This window comes from Narcine bancroftii, chromosome 14 (genome assembly GCF_036971445.1).
Source record: "Narcine bancroftii isolate sNarBan1 chromosome 14, sNarBan1.hap1, whole genome shotgun sequence".
NCBI classification, from domain to species: domain Eukaryota; kingdom Metazoa; phylum Chordata; class Chondrichthyes; order Torpediniformes; family Narcinidae; genus Narcine; species Narcine bancroftii.
The window spans coordinates 35843424-35863473 of record NC_091482.1 but is presented as its reverse complement, the minus strand read 5'-3'; the positions used below and the strand labels follow the sequence as shown (position 1 = coordinate 35863473).

At 41.5% G+C, this 20050-nt stretch overlaps 1 protein-coding gene across 5 annotated transcripts in view; it reads left to right on the top strand.

Annotated features, from left to right (window-relative positions):
* LOC138749392 (NADPH--cytochrome P450 reductase-like) overlaps window positions 1-19439 on the top strand; it is a 91468-nt gene extending 72029 nt beyond the window's left edge. For 4 of the 5 annotated variants that reach the window (XM_069910661.1, XM_069910664.1, XM_069910665.1 and 1 more), the window contains 7 exons: window positions 916-1034; window positions 2451-2632; window positions 3442-3591; window positions 4986-5253; window positions 8364-8509; window positions 14867-14952; window positions 17212-19439. In XM_069910661.1, coding sequence (XP_069766762.1) covers window positions 916-1034; window positions 2451-2632; window positions 3442-3591; window positions 4986-5253; window positions 8364-8509; window positions 14867-14952; window positions 17212-17356 — 1096 coding nt within the window. In that variant the 3' untranslated portion in view covers window positions 17357-19439. The remainder of the gene's footprint in view (window positions 1-915; window positions 1035-2450; window positions 2633-3441; window positions 3592-4985; window positions 5254-8363; window positions 8510-14866; window positions 14953-17211) is intronic. The other variant, XR_011348605.1, reaches the window with a different exon arrangement.
* The last annotated feature ends 611 nt before the right edge of the window (window positions 19440-20050 follow it).

The window sequence follows — 20050 nt, the reverse complement described above, 5'->3', positions numbered from 1 at the left end:
GATGTAAGGTGCTGAAATCACACAATGGAATAGACAAGGATTGGTCAATATCACAGCTCATTGTTCCCAGCTCCCCTCTTCCTTTGGTCTGAGATGTTTACTTTGCTTCTCTGATGTCCTGTATGCTTTTGCTGTTTTGTTGTTGTAATCTAAATGTTTGTCGTCAGATTGCTATTGCACTACATCGGAGTTTATTGCCGTGTACACAAGTACAATGTACAGATGCATTGAAATTTCTTGCTTCAGACACGCAGGGACATTAGATAGACCAACATCAGAGGTATAAATTAAATTGTGATAATGCATCACAAAGCAGAAAGAGATAAATGTAAAAGAATAGATGTTCGCAGTTGTAGTGCAAAATAGTGATGTATCAATAGTGCATACAGACCTTTTGCTGGTCCTGGAGTAGTTTATGATTGGAATAATTCACAGAGATTTAAGATCCACTTAGATGTTGGAGGAGGTTTTAAAAAAAATAATGTTCTTCCACATGGAAGTGCTGGACTTGAGGCTTTTGTACCTTTTTGCTTGAAGGTTAACAGTAAGAAAAGACCGTGACAGGGTGATATTGATCCTTCGGGATGCTGCCATCAGGCAACACTTCACATAGATGTCTTCAATGGATGGGAAATTAGAGTCTGTGACGGACTTGGTGAGGTTTGCTACTTGTGCATCCTTGGGGCCTGGAGTTTCAAAACCAGGTAGTGATGAATTAGTCATTATACATTTCACAGTACAGTTGTAGAAGTTTGACAGAGCACTTGACAATATTTTTAATCTCCTCAGATTTGGAGAGGAGGTGTGCCTCTATTCATAATTTCTTCACAAAAGACCCAGTGTGGGGGAAGAGTAGGTAGATGGTTATTTACACTTGTATTTCTAATTCACTTGTGTTGGCTCTTTCTGTTGTAGATATGAGAGTGGTGATCATGTGGCAGTGTTCCCCACCAATGATTCAACAATCGTCAACAAGATTGGCAAAATACTGAACTCTGATTTAGACATAGTCTTTTCTTTAAAAAATCTTGATGGTGAGTGGCAAAAAGGCTCCGTAATTCAGTAAGGGGCAGAAATAAAGTATGTAGAAAATGTGACAGACATGAAAAATAACTAAGTGTCATTTGAAGGACAGTAGTTATTCAAATCTGCTATTAGTTTAAGAACAAAAGGATCTTTAATGAAAATGTAATCAATATAAATGCTGTTATTATGTGTAATGTAACCAAGGCCAGAATGTGACACTGAAAAGTCTCCAGCTGTATAGTTCATTGTGATTTGATAATTAGATCTCAGACTTGGTCATAATGTGAAGGATTGGGAAAATCAAATTTATTCTGTATGTACGTGGAGATTGATGCAAAGCTCTAGTTAACAGCAATATTTCTTCAGCTGTGACGTTTAAAACTTTCTTGCACTTGCAATGTTTTTCTATTTTACTGATTTTTTTTCTACAGATAAAATTATATAAATCAACTGAAATCTGAACAAGTCTTGTAACTTGCACTGAATCTGTTTAGAACCTGTGGAATTAGCTATCGTTTCTGCTAGAAAAAAAATCAGACATTAAATCTGGGCCTGATTTTGTCACCCTACTAAAACTGGCCTGCAGGCCACGTTCAGGCTGCAAATGCAAGCAGTAAGCAGCACTTTGAAATTGCACATTGGAAATTGGTTACCCTTCAAGATTCCTTTTATTGTCCCATAATAATGCAATAGCTATGTAATATACATGATGTACTCCCAGGTTTTGTCTGCCATAAGGCAAACAGAGTCACCATGATCATTCCCTGGCACCCCTAATGATAACACAATGAGAAGCAAAAGAGAGAACCTTTCAAAAGAGACACAAGGTGTCCATGGATTTGTCTCCATCACTCCTGTAGTCTCTGTAGATGCACAGACTCCTATTCAAACCAGTGGCAGCCCGAGCTCCAGGTCCAAATCCCCAATACGATCAAGAAGCCTTCAGCTCCCAAGGCCCTCTGGGAGCCCTTCTTGGCCTCAGCAATCTCTTCAATCCCAGTTCTGATCATTGGTTTCCACCAGCCCGCAGCCTGTGTGGGTCCTTCAGTCGCTGAGTCCTTCGCTGGTCAACTGCTGTGGTCACCTTCCCTGTAGGTAATCTCACATGCTGCTTCTTCTCAACTTTTGGCGGGGGAGGAGGGGGGTTCCCTGTTTCTGTTCCCTGGAACGACCCCTCATAGTACGCTGCCCAGCATAGATGTCGCCATCTTGGGCACAGACCTCTATGATTGCAGGATTTTAAAAAATCACATTGGCTCCTTTATCAGGCCATATAAAGCCTGAAGAGGGCCATTGGCATCAGGATTGGTCATTAGGACCCTGCAGAGCAGCACTATGTCTCTGCTCCCAGCTCTCCTGGGTTCATTACAATAATTCTCTTGCGGCCATGCTTTTAATTTATCCTTTGTCGTTGTGTGCTTCAGAGGAGTCCAGTAAAACTCATCCATTCCCATGCCCGACCACATACCGAACAGCGCTGTCACATTATCTGGACATCACCAATCCTCCACGCACTAATGTCCTCTACGAGATGGCACAGTATGCATCGGATCCCACAGAGCAAGATTTCCTGCGGAAAATGGCATCTTCCTCCCCAGAAGGAAAGGTAGAGTATGCCGTGATAACAAAGAACCTAAAAGGAAAACAACAGGCAAACCTGCTATTCCCTTCTCTCATCTGCTCTTGTGGTGTTCTTTTTACCTCATTAGTTACAGCATTTGCTTTTCTTTCAGTGATGTAGTTCCCTGATTAAGATTCTTTTAAACTGACCTTTTTGAGTTAAGTTTTCTGCATGTATATTTAGGGTTTGAGTCAGGGTTTGTGCCTTTGAAAATTATAAAGTTAAAGCTGTTGTATAAATGGTCAAAATGCAATCTTTGTTTGGTTTCTGTGTTTGTGGTTTACATGGCAAAACCAGTGCCTTCTCTGGTTATTTGTGTGATATGCATGGTTCAGTAAAATTAATTTTTCAATTTAGAGGTAACAGGCCTTTCTAGCCTGCACCTGCCAAATACACCCATGTGACCACTACTAATCCTGCACATCTTTGGGACCCAGAAGAACTCTTAATGCACACTGGGAAAATCTAGAAACTCCTTCCTTGTAAGCAACATCGGATTTGAACCTTGTGTGTAAGGGTTACCTTTGTGTAAGGATCATGGCACAGTTAGCCTAGTGTTTCACGCAATGCTGTATAGCGCCAGTGATCCGGACCGGGGTTCGAATCCTGTGTAAGGAGTTTGTACATTCTCCCCATGTTTGCGTGGGTTTCCTCCGGGTGCTCTGGTTTCCTCCCACTGTTAGAAGCGAACCAGGGGTTGTAGGTTAATTGGGCGACACGAGCTCGCGGGCTGAAATGGCCTGTTACCGTGCTGTATGTCTACATGAAATTGATGACTGTATTTTGCCTTTCAGTCACAGTACCTAAATTGGGTGGTAGAAGACAGAAGGAACATTCTGGCCATCCTTGAAGACTTGAAGTCTCTCCACCCTCCCATTGACCATCTCTGTGAGTTGCTACCCCGCTTACAGGCCCGCTACTATTCCATTGCTTCATCTTCAAAGGTGATACCTTCTAAGATTTTTTGTCACATGAATATTGTATAGAAATGTCTGAGGAATATTACTGCATGCTGTACTGTGAATTAACAATTTTAAAACTTGAGTTTAAATTCTTTTAACTTTTGTCTTTGTCAGGCAGACAGAGTCCCTACTTTGTCCAGTGAATTGTAGAAATCTACAGAATCTGGTGTTCCTAGGCAGTCTCCCCTCCAAGTACTGACCAGTCCTGTCTCTGCTTAACTTCCAAGATCAGACAATCCCAGGCTCATTCAGGCTATTTAGTATTTAAAATGTAAATAGGTGAATGATCTCTTTGAATTTTGAAATTCTGTATCAACTACATTACAATTGAGCTGAGCTAGTGTTTTGTGGTGAAAGGACAGTGGGATGTGATGCTGCATTTGTGGCCGTGGTTTGCCCACTGTTTCAAGACCATTCGAGGCTCTATTCAAAGCTTGTATACCGTCTTGTTTCATCACACTGGTACAGTAGTACCTACTCTGCTTCTGTTAAAACTGGTCAGCTGCTTAAAATAGAAAGAAAAAGAAAGTCAATTATTTTGTGATAGCTATGTTTTATTTTTAATTGATGCTTTGTGTGAATCTAGTCCAGTGGTTGGTGCTGAATATCATCTGTAAATTTTCAGCTCATTGATATTACTCTGCAGGATGGGAAGCTTAATTGCTGTAATTAATCAGGGTGTCTTGGAAAATGTCCTTTCCAACTCTTTAGGTAATAGCTGGTTGTTCCAGTCTCCTGCTGTGGCCTGAAGAATGATGACTGGAGTTGAGGCAGGCGTTTCTGCCTACAGATCACTCGAAGCATCACACCTTGAATTGGAGGGGAACTGTGGGTTCAAGCTTCACCCCAGAGAACTGAGCATGTCCTATAAATTAGGGCCTCCGGTGCACTATTTGGGCACTGCCTTACCCCACGTTATCTGTATGATGTAAAATCGAGACCTTGTCAGGCCCTTGGGCAGAATGTAGTATTACTCTGAATATCAAAAATGTATTTATCTGGCCGTTGCTACAGAAAAGGAGGCAACTCAATGCATGAGGACTGTGCTACTTCTGTGCAATTCCATTACCTCTCCTATTTCCCTGTAGACTATTCTTGCATGTCCATCAATTCCTCATCCATGTGTAGCAGGTGGGAATTTACAGTAGTCATAAACTCTAGTAATCTATACATCTGTACGATGAGGCAGGAAATTGGGGATGGGTATTGAGAGAGACTCAACACGGAGAACATGCAAACTCCACAGAGGCAGTGCCAGGTTATTTATCCCACAGCCAGGTAACATTGCCTTCCTTTTTTTTTTTTTCATTTGTTAACGAGCTTGCATATTTCAGTACTGTATTTTAAATTGTGTTAAAACTCTCTTTGTATTTCAGGTTCACTCTGATTCAGTTCACATCTGCTTAGTTGTGGTGGAATATGTAACTAAAGCAGGCCGCACCAACAAAGGTGTTGCAACAACTTGGCTACGTAACAAAGTGCCAACAGATAATGGTCGCAAGCCCACTGTACCAATGTATGTGAGGAAATCTCAATTCCGGCTACCCTTCAAGCCGAGCACTCCCATTCTCATGATCGGACCTGGCACAGGCATCGCTCCCTTTATTGGCTTTATCCAAGAACGAGCCTGGCTGAAGCAGCAAGGTACAGGCAGTTGCAGACATCTATGCTTTTCCCACTCTATGTGACATTCCTAATTCCCAATTAGCTCTTTTGAGATGTTTCTTAATGCTTCTCCATGGTGCACACTGCAGCCTTACATAGCATTTGAACATATTCCTAAGAAAAAGAGGACTAGTGCAATCTTTACTATGCTTGTGTTACTGACTGTACTGAAAACCTGGTACAGACCCATTTCCACCCCATTACTGCATGCTTGTCTTTCCACTGGAGCTCCCACCACAAAGACATGGTTAGCCTGATCACTGCCTTGGACACAGAAGGGTTTCAGTACAGAAGAACATAAGAGCATAACATAACAACATAAGAAACAGGAGCAGGAGTTGGCCATCCGGCCCATTGAGCCTGCTCCGCCATTCAATAAGATCATGGCCGATCTGATCATTGACTCCACCGACCTGCCTTTTCCCTATATCCCCGAATTTATTTCTTATGTAAAAATCTATCTAACTGAACCTTAAATATGTTTAATGAAGTAGCCTTAACTGCTTCCCTGGGTAGACAATTCTACAGATTCACTACTCTCTAAGAAAAACAGTTTTTCCTCATCTCTATCCTAAATCTATTCCCCTGAATCTTGAGGCTGCGTCCCCTAGTTCTGGTCTCATCTACCAGTGAAAACAATTTTCCTGTCTCTATCTTATCTATCCCTTTCATAATTTTATATGTTTTTTATAAGATCTCCTCTCATTCCTCTGAATTCAAGAGAGCATAATCCCATCATCTCCAGGATCAACCTGGTGAACCTCCTCTGGACTACCTCCAAGGCCAGTCTATCCTTCCTCAAGTACGGAGACCAGAACTGCCCACAGTACTCCAGGTGTGGCCTCACCAGGACCTTGTACAGTTGCAGCATGACCTCCCTGCTCTTGAATTCAATTCCTCTACCGATGAAGGCCAACATTCCATTTGCCTTCTTAATAACCTGTTGTGCCTGCAACCCAACTTTTTGCGATTCATGCACAAGCGATCCCAGTCCTTTTGCACAACAGCATGCTGTAGTCTTTCACCATTTAAATAATAATCTGGTCTTCTGTTTTTCCTGCCTAAGTGGACTCCATCTGCCAGACCTTTTCCCACTCACCTAACTTAACTATGTCCTTCTTCAGCCTCTCCACATCCTCTGTACAGTTTGTGTTTTCACTCAATTTAGTATCATCTGTAAAGCTGTCTCGTAATCTGGTTGCGAGGGCCCGAATGCTTTGGTACCTCTTCCTGGATGGTAGGATGGAGAACAGATTTCAGGAGGGGTGTGGAGTCCTTTTTGTTTATGGCTTTCCACAGACAACGGCCATTATAAATGTCTATCCTGGCAGGGAGAAAGACCCCAATAATCCCCTTAGCAGTCTTTACTATTCACTGCAGGGACTTGCATTCTGGGATGGTGCAGTTCTCGAACCAGGCAGTGATGCAGTTGCATAGGATGCTCTCAATGCATACCCTGTAGAATGTAGTGAGGTTGGAAGCAGGACTTGCTTCAACCTCCGTGGGATGTAAAGGCATTGTTGGGCCTTCTTGGCAATGGATTTGATGTTGGGGGACCAGGAGAGATCCTCCACCAGGTGCACACCAAGGAATTTGGTGCTCTTGACTACCTCGACGGTTGAGCTGTTGATGGTTCCTCATTCAGGTGTAGGTTGTTGTCTCTGCACCTCCTCCCTGTAAGACGACTCATCGTTTTTCATATGAGCCCCACCACAGTCGTGTTATCAGCAAATTTGATGATGGGATTAGAAAGGCATATTTTAATATAGATACACAATCCAATCTAAAAATGGTCATAAAGTTAAACACCACAGAAACGGGTCCTTCCCAGAGCGAATCCTGTTTGCTTGCGTTTGACCCTTGTCTCTCTAAACCTGTTCATGTATCTGTCTAAATGTGTTATAAACATTATAATTGTAAGGCATCTAGCACCCAAGTGGAAAAACCTGTTCCCCTGGTCCCCTTTAAATTTCCCCCACCCCTCACCCGATGCCCTCTAGAGTTCTGAACCTGGGAATAGGACTGTAACCATCCACCTTAAATAAGTTTGAATATCTCAGCAAAGTCAGCAAGCTGCCTGGCATTGCTTCTGCCGACGTCTGTTTGTGCTCTAACGTGCCTCCTGATTTGATCCTCTTGTCCACTGCTGCTGTTCGTACTTGCTGTTTTGCTGCCTTTTCTTTCATGTGGCATTGGCACTCAAAATTCAAACTTTTTAAAATCCCTCGATCAGAGAAAATAAAAGCATTTCTGTTCTGAATGCACTATCTGAGAGATGTGGGCTCCAAGTGGAATCTAGAAGCAGGAAGTGTTCACCTAGGATGGCATTGGCTTGTGCCAAAAAGATCAGACCTCCAAATTGATTGTGTTACTGCCTGACATGCTCCTGACTGTCAAAGCTAAAGGTAGTTCTGATCCAAAGACATGTGCCAATGGGTTATGGTTTGTGCTTCAGTTTAACATTGCTGGGAAGATTGGACCTGTGACCTTCTCTTTGTGAGTGAGATTAGCAAGATGGTGATCAGCACAGACAAGAGGCGCTGAATGGCCTGATTTTCTCTGCTGTAGCATTCTATGTTTTTTTTAAGAATTCCCATGAGCAGCATGATGTCACATTGAAGAGTCCTTTTGTCTTTTTTTTCCTTCCCTTGGGTTCAGTCTGATCCAGAAGACAGTCCTAGGATATTGCAGCCCACTGCACCAGCACTTCTTCTGGGCCACCATTTCCTTGATCTTTGCTCTCTGACATCACTGGAGACACACAAGAGACTGCAGATGCTGTCCCCTGCTTAACCCACTCAGTTCCTGCAGCAGATTGTTATTTTTCTTCCTGTGTCACTATTGCTTTCATGCCTTTTCCCCCTGCTTTTCACCTCTGGCATCTTTCTGTGCAAGCCTTGGCCTTTCACCTTGAATTGAGTTGTGGCCCACTGACATTTAGAACCTTGGATTGCATTTTGAGTTTACCTGGGGTAGCTTCCCACAATGCATTTTTGTTCCCATTTACTTGTCGTAAATATTCCTAAATGGTTCATGAGCTACGTCCAGAATATAGTTGTGATGAAAGACATGTCCACCTGGTCTTGCAGGAAAGGAGGTTGGTGAAACTGTGCTGTACTATGGCTGCCGGCATAAGAATGAGGACTATCTGTATCAGGAAGAGCTGGCTCAGTTCCAGAAGGATGGGGTCCTCACTCAGCTTAATGTAGCATTCTCCAGGGACCAGAGCGAGAAGGTAAATCTATCTGAAACCAAGTTAGTGAATGTAATTTATATCCTCTCTGTTTGTAGTGTCCCTTGTGTTGAGAAATCCTTAAATCCTTCCTATTTTAATAAGATCCTTGCAGCACAAAGTTTGGAAGTTCTTCAGGAATTTGAGTTCACCCTGATAAACCTGCACCTTTTCAGCAGCTTGTTTTAACATGCTGCCTCCCAGAGTGTTGGTGCTGTTTCTGTTCCCAACAGCAGTTGTAAATTAGGTTACTCAGGCAAGCCTGTTACTTGCAGCAGCAGGAACCTGATCTCCCCCCCCCCCCCGGCTAAAGCAGTAGGGAAACTTTAAATCAAGTTGTGAATAAGTCTTTAAAAGCTCGTGTAAGATTAATTGTCATTAAAACAATACAAACTGAAAAAGAAATAGTGTATATCATGGCTAATGTGATTTATGGTGTGAAAAATAAAAAAATTTTTTAAAAAAATTAAAAAAAATAAAAAAAAAACAATACAAACTGGCCTCCAGGAAGATAATCCACTGACTTAAACGTGAATCCAGATTCATCAATATAGATGACTTTTTACATCCTCAGTTAAGGGCAATCAACTCACGTTTTTAAATAATCCCAATGCAACTTGATTTTATATGAAGAGCTCCACCCATCTTTTTAAATAATTGGTGTCCAAAAGTTGATATCCACTAAAACTGAAATTCCAGATAAAAGGCTCGAATACATCTGAATTGAGATTGAAATTAGTATATTGCGATTAAAAAAATCTAAAGGAAAATGTGGAAAAGAATCCGGGGCTTATTGAAGGGGACAGGAATAGTTCATTCGAAAATCTTTGATTCTCTCCATAAAACTGACCAGTTTGTGCGAGGCTTCCTTGGAGTTTCATAAACAAAACCTCAGAGCTGCATATTGATGCGGGTATTAAAACTGCAGTTGAAAGTGTGGGTGGTCTTGTAATGCAGAAGGCCCTCTGTACAGCGGGAAACAGAAGGAACACAGAAAAGTGGTAAATAGAGAGAAGGACACAGAATGGGAGCAGGAGTCGGCCAACTGGCTGATCTAGCCATGGACTCAGCTCCATCTACCTGTTTCTCGTTGTACCCCTGTTTTTAAACATTCCATCTGTCTTATTCTTTCAATGTTGCAGCCTCCATTTCCTTGGTCACAAGAGTTCCATAGATTCATTACTCTCTGGGAAAAGCAGTTTCTCCCCATCTGTCTTAAATCTATTCACCAAATCTTGAGGCTAATGTCCCTTTGTTCTAGTCTAACCTGTCAGTAGAAACCACTTCCCTCCTCCTACCTTATCTATTTCTTTCATAATTTTGTATATTGTGGGGCACATGGTAGTTAGTGCAACATAGTAGTTAGTGCAACTTTGGTAGACCAGGGTTCCAATCCCACCCCATCTGAACATTCTCCCCATGTCTGTGTGGGTTTTCCCCCAGGGTCACCAGTTTCCTTCTACCGTTCGAATGTACTGGAGGTCATAGAAACATAGAAAATAGGAGCTGGAGTAGGTCATTCGACCCTTCGAGCCTGCTCCGCCATTCAACGAGATCATGGCTGATCTTAAAGTTCAGTACCCCGTCCCCGCCTTCTTTCCGTAACCTTTAATACCTTTATACTGAAGAAATATATCTAATTCCCTCTTAAATATATTTAATGAACCTGCCACTACTGCCCTCTGTGGCAATGAATTCCACAGATTCACCACCCTCTGGGTAAAGAAATTCCTCCTCATCTCGGTCCTAAATGGTTTGCCTATTATCCTTAAACCATGGCCCCGGGTTCTGGATTTTCCCATCATTGGAAACATCCCATCTGCATCCATTCTGTCCCAGTCCTGCCAGAATTTTATATGTCTCTATGAGATCCCCTCTCAATCTTCTAAACTCCAGCGAGTATAATCCCAATTTGCGCAATTTTTCCTCATAAGTCATTCCTGCCATTCCAAGTATCAGCCTGGTGAATCGCCTCTGTACTCCCTCCATTGCAAGAACATCCTTCCTTAGATAAGGATATCAAAACTGCACACAATACTCCAGATGTGGTCTCACCAAGACCCTGTACAGCTGCAGTAAGGTATCCTTGTTCCTCTTCTCAAACCCTCTTGATATGAAGGCCAATACACCATTTGCCTTTTTAACTGCCTGCTGTACTTGCATGCTTGCCTTCAGAGACTGGTGTACAAGTACCCCTAGGTTTCTCTGCACTTCCCCATCTCTTAATCTATTGGCATTCAAATAGTAATCTGCCCTCCGGTTTGTATTACCAAAGTGGATAACCTCACATTTATCCACATTGTAGTGCATTTGCCATGTATCTGCCCAGTCCCTCAATTTATTCAAATCACACTGGAGCTTCCTGACCCCCTCTTCCATGCACACAACCCCTCCTAGCTTAGTGTCATCTGGAAATTTGGAGATATTACATCCAATCCCCTCATCTGGATCATTAATGTAAATTGTGAACAGCTGGGGTCCCAGTACAGATCCCTGTGGCACCCCACTGGTCACCGCCTGCCACTCAGAAAACGAGCCATTTATCCCAACTCGCTGTCTTCTACCTGCCAACCAGTTCTCAATCCACATCCCAATTGAAGGCAGATAAATCCCAAGGGCCTGATAATCTACATCCTACACCCCAATCCCATGAGCCTTGATTTTGGAAGCCAGTCGTTTATGCGGGACCTTATCGAAGGCCTTTTGGAAGTCCAGGTTCACCACATCCGCTGGCTCTCCCCCATCTATTTTACCTGTCATCATCTCAAAGAATTCCAATAGACTTATCAAGCACGATTTAACTTTTGTAAATCCATGTTGACTCTGTCCGATCCCTTCTCTGCTAGTCATATGTTCCGCTATTACATCCTTAATAATGGATTCCATCATTTTGCCCACTACTGATGTAAGGCTCACTGGCCCTGCTTTTTCTCTACCCCCCTTTTTAAATAGTGGGGTAACATTAGCTACCCTCCAATACATGGGTACTGATCCTGAGTCTATCGAGTTCTGGAAAATAATTCTTAAAGCATCTGCTATCTGAATGGCCACTTCCTTAAGTACCCTAGGATGTAGATTATCAGGCCCTTGGGATTTATCTGCCTTCAATCCCATCAATTTCCCCAAGACCATGTCCTTAGAGATACTGATTTCTTTCAGTTCCTCACTTGCATTAGTCTCTATGTTTCCCAACATCCTTGGGATTATTTGTATCCTCTCTTGTAAAAACAGAACTAAAGTAAGAATTTAATTGGTCTGCCATTTCCTTATTCCCCATTATATATTCCCCTGATTCCGACTGCAAGGGACCTACTCTGGATTTCACCAATCTTTTCCTCTTGACATATTTATAAAAGCTTTTGCAGTCGGTTTTTATATTTGCCGCAAGCTTACTTTCGTAATTTATTTTTGCTCTCTTGATTAATCCCTTTGTCCTCCTTTGGTGCATCTTGAACTGCTCCCAGTCTTCGGTTGTGGTACTTTTTTTTGGCCAATTGATATGCTCTCTCTTTGGACCTAATGCTGTCTCTAATTTCCCTTGTTATCCACGGTTGAGTCACCTTTTTTGGTTTATTTTTGCAATTTATCCATTAGATCTGTGAATGCTTTCCATTGTCTTTCCACAGTCAACTCCCCCATAAACACCACCCAATCAATCTTACTCAACTCCCGTCTCATTACCATCATAATTCCCTTTATTTAAATTCAGGACCTTAGTCTCGGTTTTAATTTCATCCCTCTCCATGTCGAGTGAGAATTCGATCATATTGTGATCGCTCCTACCCAAAGGGCCTCGTAGAACAAGATTGTTGATTAGCCCCTTATCATTGCACAATACCCAATCTAAAATGGCCTCCTCCCGAGTTGATTCCTCGACATATTGGTCTAGATAACCGTCCGTAAACATTCAAGGAATTCCTCCTCCTCAGTATTTTAACTAATTTGGCTAGTCCAATCTATATGCAAATTAAAGTCTCCCATGATGACAGCTGTTCCCTTATTGCACGCTTTTCTAATTTCTCTTTTAATGCCTTTCCTCACCTCTGCACTACTATTTGGAGGCCTATATACCACCCCCACTAACATTTTCCACCCCTTGCTATTCCTCAGTTCGACCCATATAGATTCCGCATCTTCCGAGTTGATATCCTTTCTGTCAATCGTGTCGGTCCCTTCTCTCACTATCAATACTACCCCACCCCATTTTCTTTCTTGCCGATCCCTCCTAAATATCGTATACCCCAGGATGTTAAGTTCCCAGGCTTGCCCACCCTACAGCCATGTTTCTGTAATCCCAATCAAATCGTATTTGTTTATCTCAATTTCCACAGCTAATTCATCTACCTTGTTCCGAATGCTTCTTGCATTAAGATATAAAGCCTTCAGATTTGCTTTTTTCACCCTCCTTGCTCTTTCTGATTCTTTACTTTCGCTGCCTAACCTAACTTTTCCTGTTTTATCTTTTCTGTCCTTTGCCCTATCATACAGGTTCCCACCCCCCTGCCAAATTAGTTTAAACCACACCCGACGGCTGTACCAAACCTAGCTGCCAATATATTGACCCCTTTTGGGTTTAGGTGTAACCCATCCTTCTTGTAGAGGTCATGCCTTCCCCAAAAGAGATCCCAATGGTCCAAGAAGCCAAAACCCTGTCCTTTACACCAGCCCCTCAGCCACACATTCATTTTTCTTAACCTTTCATTTTTGTCCTCAGTTGTACTTGGCACAGGTAGCAAACCAGAGATCACCACCCTGGCTGTCCTTTTTCTTAGTTTCTGTCCTAGCTCTCAGTAATCCTTTTTCAGTACTTCCTCCTTCTTTTTATCTATGTCATTGGTACCCACATGTACCAAGACATCAGGTTGTTCGCCTTCCCCTTTTAGAATACACTGGACCCGATTTGAGATATCCCGCACCCTTGCACCAGGGAGGCAGCACACCATGCGGGCATACCTATCTGGCTCACAGAATCTCCTGTCTGTATTTCTGACAATGGAGTTCCCAATGACCACTGCATTCCTCTTTACCTTTTGGTCCACCATGCCAGGCTCAGTGCCAGCGACCTGATCACTGCTGCCAGCTTCTGTCAGGTCATCTCCCTCAACAGCATCCAATAAAATATACCTGTTACTGAGAGGGATATTCACAGGTGTGCTCTCCATTTTCCTGGTATTTTTCTTCCCACCCCTGACAGTTACCCACTTACCTGACACATCTGGTCTTGGGGTAACTATGTCCCTGAAAGTTGAATCTATCAACTCCTCACTCTCCCTTACCAGTAGGTCAATTGGGTGTAATTGGGCAGCATGGGTTCGTGGGCTGAAATGGCCTGTTACCATGCCGTAGGTCTGTTCTATCTCATCATAAGATAATTCCTTCATTATTAGAGATAACCCCTTCATTTATGTGGTTATTTCCACAAATACATTATTTGAGAAAGCTTAGTTTTGCATATTGCAAAATAAGTCGGAATTAAAAATTCACAGGAAAACACGTGGTTAAAAATAAATTGGCACGATGAATAATGAAGAGCCAACCACTCTCCTCTCTGTGTTGATGGGACGGAGGTGCCTTAAAGTTTCTGTGAGTCCACATATCTGAGGACCTCTCATAGAGCCAGCACATCGAGGCCACTGAAGTGAGTCTCCCAACATCTCTGTTTTCCAAGAAGTCTGAGGAGATTTGTCATGTCATCAAATACTCTATTGAACTTCTTCAGGTGCACTGTCGAAAGTATACTGACTGGTTGCATCACAGGCTGGTTCGGTCAATCAAGTGCCCAACTGTGCAGGTAACAGAAGGTAGCAAACAGAGCCAAGTCCATCACAGGCTCTCATCTCCCATCCATCGGAGACATTTATGTGAGACTGCCTCAAAAAGCCAGCTCATTCATAAAGGACCCCCCGTCACCCTGGTCACAACCTCTTCTCACTATCACCTTCAGAAAGAAAGTACAGAAACCTGAAGTCCAGCAGTTCTAGGTTCCAGTGGCTGCCAGGCCCTTGAATCTCCATTTTCAATCCTAATCATAAACTATTCCAGGACCACAAAAGACCTGTCTAGACGATTGAAATGGCACTTTTTAAAAAAAAATTACACTAACTCTATCTGAATATTATCTATTTATTCATTCTTTCCATGCTGTAGTAATTTGATGCATGCTATTGAAGCAGATTCTCCAACCCCTCCCCTCCCCCACCCCCCACAAGGTTACCTGTTTGGCAGCAGCAAGAATCTTGGTGCATGTGTATGACAGAGGTGGATACCCTTGACAGAAACGAGCCAGTGGAGGTGTTAATTTGTACATTGGCTTTGGGTGATTAATTTTTTGTTGTTTCCTGCTCCTTTAATAAATGTTAGGTGTACGTCCAGCATTTACTGAAGAAAAATAAAGAGCACGTGTGGAATCTGATTCAGAAGCAAAATGGGCACATTTACGTCTGTGGGTGAGTGAAGAGTATAAGTGTTCTCAGCTCCGCATTTCAAAAGCAGAATGGGCACATTTACGTCTGTGGGTGAGTGAAGAGTATAGGGTGTTCTCAGCTCCACATTTGCACCAGATCAGGGAAGCTTCCAGTTGTGTTTGAAGTGGAGAGACAAATTGCAGTAGGTCTGCATCATTTGCTCCAAGCTCCCCGTGAACCTCATCACATCCTTCATCTTCCAACTCCTGTGAGCAGCATCTCCAGATCGTCAGGCCAATGCATTGGGTGGGGCATCCATCCATCTGCTGCTCCATGCATGTTCCTTCTTCTGTCACAAGATTAGCAGTGAAGATGAATTTTATGCAATCTTCCATTCGAAAATCTTCAACAAATGGAGCAACCCATGCTTGAACATAGGATAGCCAAGAATATACCTGAGCATAGGCTAATGATGGCAAGTAGTCATTACTACCAAACTGGCAGACTGTGAGCATCTAATAAAAGGTCACAGCCTGCCAATTTTGAGCACTCAAAATCTTCCCTTGCAGTTGGTGACATTGCTTCGTGACCCCAATTGACTGGGAACTCAACTGGATGGGACACACCAAAACCTTTCCATCATCTAATGGGTACAGGTCAAAAGTACTCTCAAGTTTCCTGAAAGGGTGCAGTGATGTCAACACCCAGCTCAACTCCAGCAATTTCTAATTCCTGTGGTGATTCAATTCCATCTTGAAATGGATGCAATACTGTAAGCAATAACTGATGCATTGTACTGAAAACTGTGCGTAGGAAACTTCTCGATCAGTGGCTAGATCAGGAAGTCTAAACTATGATCAATTGTGTGGGAAAAAAAATTATGACTGAGGTGAAAAATATGGTACAAGAGATATAAGATTAAGGTAAATTGAAAATACTTCTCCAATCTCCAACAGTAACTAACAAGAGGAGTAATGAGCTACACTTATAAAAACAGTGGCAGGCTTTTTCTTTGACAGATATTAAAACTTAAGAATCAGTTACAAAATTGACAGTTATTTGAATGCACAGCTCCTAACTTCTGTCAGCATGTTCAACAGAGTGCGACGGACCTCATATGCATTTGAATAGGTGAACCTCGCTGAGGTTCTGATATGAGTGTGGAACATTTTGGGGCAGTAACCTTTTCTTGAGAGGAACAGATACCACTTCAATAATTTATCCCAGAGTATTGCTGAATGTTAATGGCTTCATAGAGCTTTTATTGCTGTTCAGGGGTATATTTTTTCCCTTCATTCCACAGCGTTAGGTCAATTATCACTTTGTTCTTTGGATTTTGCTTAAAATGTCTACAAGGCCTAATTTACAGTGATGAATACACTTAGAACAAAAAGTCTTTAATTTCTTTAAATTGATGTCATGTAGTTTGGGATCTATTGAGACTGAGGAGAGTAGAATGTGAAAGTCAGCCTTTCTTTTGTCTCAGCGTGGACAAGACAAAGGAGATGATTGTGGACTTCAGGAGAACATAGATCAACCATTCTCCACAAAACATCAATGGTCCTGTTGTGGGAAGAATGTAGGGCATTGAAGTTATAAGGGACGGCCTATCCTGGACTCAACAGTCAGGAAGATGCAGCAGTGCCTACACTTACTACGGACACTGAGGGCAAGGCCGCCATCCCCCATCATGACATCCTTTTACGGGAGCACATGCCTGGTTGCATCATTGTGTGGTCTGGTAGCTGCAAAGTATTAAGTTGGAAGTCCATTTAACAGAAGGTAATTAAAACAGCCGAAAGGATCACTGGGGTCTATGGATGACATTTACTAGAAGCACTTTCTAAAGAAGGCTCGAGGAATTATAGAAGTCCCCTTCCATCCAGCGCACAGTATCTTCAACCCACTACTATCAAAATCAAGACTGCCAGGGTGGGGAATCGCTGTGAGACTGATGAACAGTGTCCTGTAAAGGTTGTCGTGTGGTACTACATTTAAAATGTAACATACATGAAATTCTTTTGTCTCCGGTGAGACACTTTGTCCAGCGCCCCTCACAGAAATGAAGCCCCAGTTAGGAACAAACTCACGACCCCTGGTTTACTCTAACCACTAAGCTATCAGAGCCTGTCACTGTGACAATCATCCTAAATATTTATATAGATTTATTTTGATTATTTATGTGATCTTTGTGTTGTGTACTGGTGCTTTGGCGTGTTCTCATGGTCTGGAGAGATGCTATTTCATTGGATTGTAAATGTACAATCAGATGATAATAAACTTGAACTATTTTTATTTCAGTGATGCAAAGAATATGGCAAGAGATGTCCAGAATACATTCTATGAAATTGCCACTGAACTTGGAAACATGATGCATGAACAGGCTGTTGATTACATCAAAAAACTGATGATCAAAGGTCGTTACTCTTCAGATGTATGGAGTTAAGGTGGAAACGAGGAGCACTGAGCCTTTGTGGCTGCGTTGCCACAATAACGGAACATAATATCAGTTAGGTCACTTCTGGTGAACTGCAGAAATTGATGCAAATATCAAAAACTAAACAATAAAGCAAGATTTGTGCTTTACTTAATATTGTCCTCCATTAGAATTGATACAAATATTGAACTTTAATTTCTATAGTCATCTTTTAAAAGTTAATCTAAACTGCAAAGACCTAAATCCAGGCAAATTTAGTTTTTAATGGAAATTGTTTAAATGGGGAGGTGCCACACAAAAGTACAACTTCCAAACTCCAAAGCTGATTACAGAGTGGCCCTTTCCTCGGTGTTTTTTAAAAAAGTCTCAAATGTTAGTAATTTAAGGGAAATGAGACAAATGACATTGAAATCACACATTTTCTGCAAAGAGGAATCATTTCCCGCATGTCTTTATATTTCTTTATTTTTCTTCTTTTCTTTGGCTTGGCTTCGCGGACGAAGATTTATGGAAGGGTAATGTTACTCAGTTGTTATTATACAGCCTTTTTATTTTGGGAGGAAGTGAGGTTAACAGACTCCATTAATCCTGGAGCTTTCTCTGTCCTTGTTGCAATTATTTAAAACCGTTAAAAGTTGCTAGTTATGTATTTAGATCTATAAATGTAATCTAGCTCCTAATCTTCAGATAGAAATTTTCTAAGATTTTTAATCTTGTGTGGTCTGATAGCTGCAAAGTATTAAGTTGGAAGTCCATTTAACAGAACGTGCCAGCGTCCCAAGACCATCTCCTTGCATTAAAGGAAATGTGGAAATAGCACCGAGAAGTAATGACAAATGAAACACAGACACCATCCTAATGAAGGTCATTGCTTCAAGTCTGTTTTCTCTATTGCAGGCTCTGACTTCACATTTCTCACATTTTTGTTTAGAATGCAAAATCAACTTTAACTTTGAAACATTTATCACTGAGGGAGGGTGAAACATGAAAACCTCAGAAAATGCATCAAGATTTATTGAGATAATGTCATTTTTCATTTATTAGATTTAAAAAATCTTGGCAAAACTTTAAACTTGAGCAGCTTACACCATGAGCCACACGTAATTTATCACTGAATACCTAACTTGGTTCAGCTTCAATACTTTTTATTGCAATGGGGAGAAATTCCATGTTTTAAGTTTTTAAGCCCAAGACTTCAATCAGTTTTTTGTCTCATTTCCAAATTCGGTCTCTGCCATAACTTTCTGAGAGCAGTCCTGACTTTGAAGAGCTTGTCTCAATTTTATGTGCATGTCTTTGGTTTTACTCTGGGTAATTTATGGCCATTTCTCATCCTTTGAACCTTGGAGTTCTCAACACCAACAGCATACACCCTTTGCTCAGTTTTAAATTGGTGCCTTAAGAGTTTTCAACTCTGCAGATGTTGGTTTAATGTTTAAGTCCCTTTAGGGTCTAATGAGATTCAAATAGGAAGAGTTTATTATTGTCTGAGAAATTTCAAAACCCAAATTGTTGAACTTGTTTGAGAACTCGTTAGTTCTTCATCAGGCAACTGATTAAATAATTGGAATGTTTTAAATAATTGGTAACTGTGATCAAAAGCCAGTGACTCATTCAGTAAGTTCTCTATCCATGTATGGCCATTTGTGTGGGAGCTTAGGACCAGCATTTACCATTTTAACAAGGATTTTTGAGTCAAATTTTATAATGTTTTGTCATTACTAAATCTTATAAAATTCAAATTGGTGGTGGTTTCCAATTTAACTTTCTACTGCCTGGTAGTTGAATAAAGGAACAACTGATTTTATTTTTAACCCACTAAGCTACGTACTTTAATATTACCTGCGCTGCTATCCTCTCTCTCTTGGCCTTGCGTGTAGATTAAGCAAGAATGTTTCCTGATTCTTCATTCACCCAACAAAGTCCTCATGACTGACTTGAACTAACATCTATTGTATAATCAGCTTTTAAATTGGATTGTGTAAATGAACTTAAACAAAAATCTTTAAATAGTCTTTGTGTGTGGAATGATTCCATTCTTATTTGTGCATCACCATGCTGGCATGTTTATTAAACCTGTTGTGTGTAATAAGATTTTGTAAAGTTCAAAGAACTCTCCTGTTGCCTTTTTATGCTGTCTGAATTCCCATTATTCCCTGCACAATGAACATCATAGACTTGACTGCTTCCTTGAGCAGAAGCTGATCTGTCGTCCAATGCCTTGCATATGATGGGGTTCTCTGAGAAGTGTGACCAGGTCGTGAAGTTTTAGTTTCCAGCCTCCTGGCAGATAAGGAATTGTAATTTTACAGCCTTGGCAGATGGGTTTTTTTCAAAACCTGAAGGAAAACATTAATCATTATAATCTCTGGTGAGAAACTTGATGCAGTCACTGAACAAATCAGGAGGAAAAGTGGTGACTAATTCTACATTTCTTATTTTTTAAATTCACTGGGCAAACTGCATGTGCTTTTCTCACTGACAAGACTTGATGGAAAAAAATTGACTGCATCTGTTGCTTAGTGAGAACAGAAAAATCTTTCAAATAGAGTTTTCAACAATCTAAGAAATTGTAAGTGGGAATGGGCAGTGTTGCTAGGGTAACAGTTGTGTTAACCACATTCAACTATGTTGAACATGTCCAAATGCATATTTAAAGGGACCAAAAGATCAAACCAATTGGTCAGACAACAGCAAGTTGTG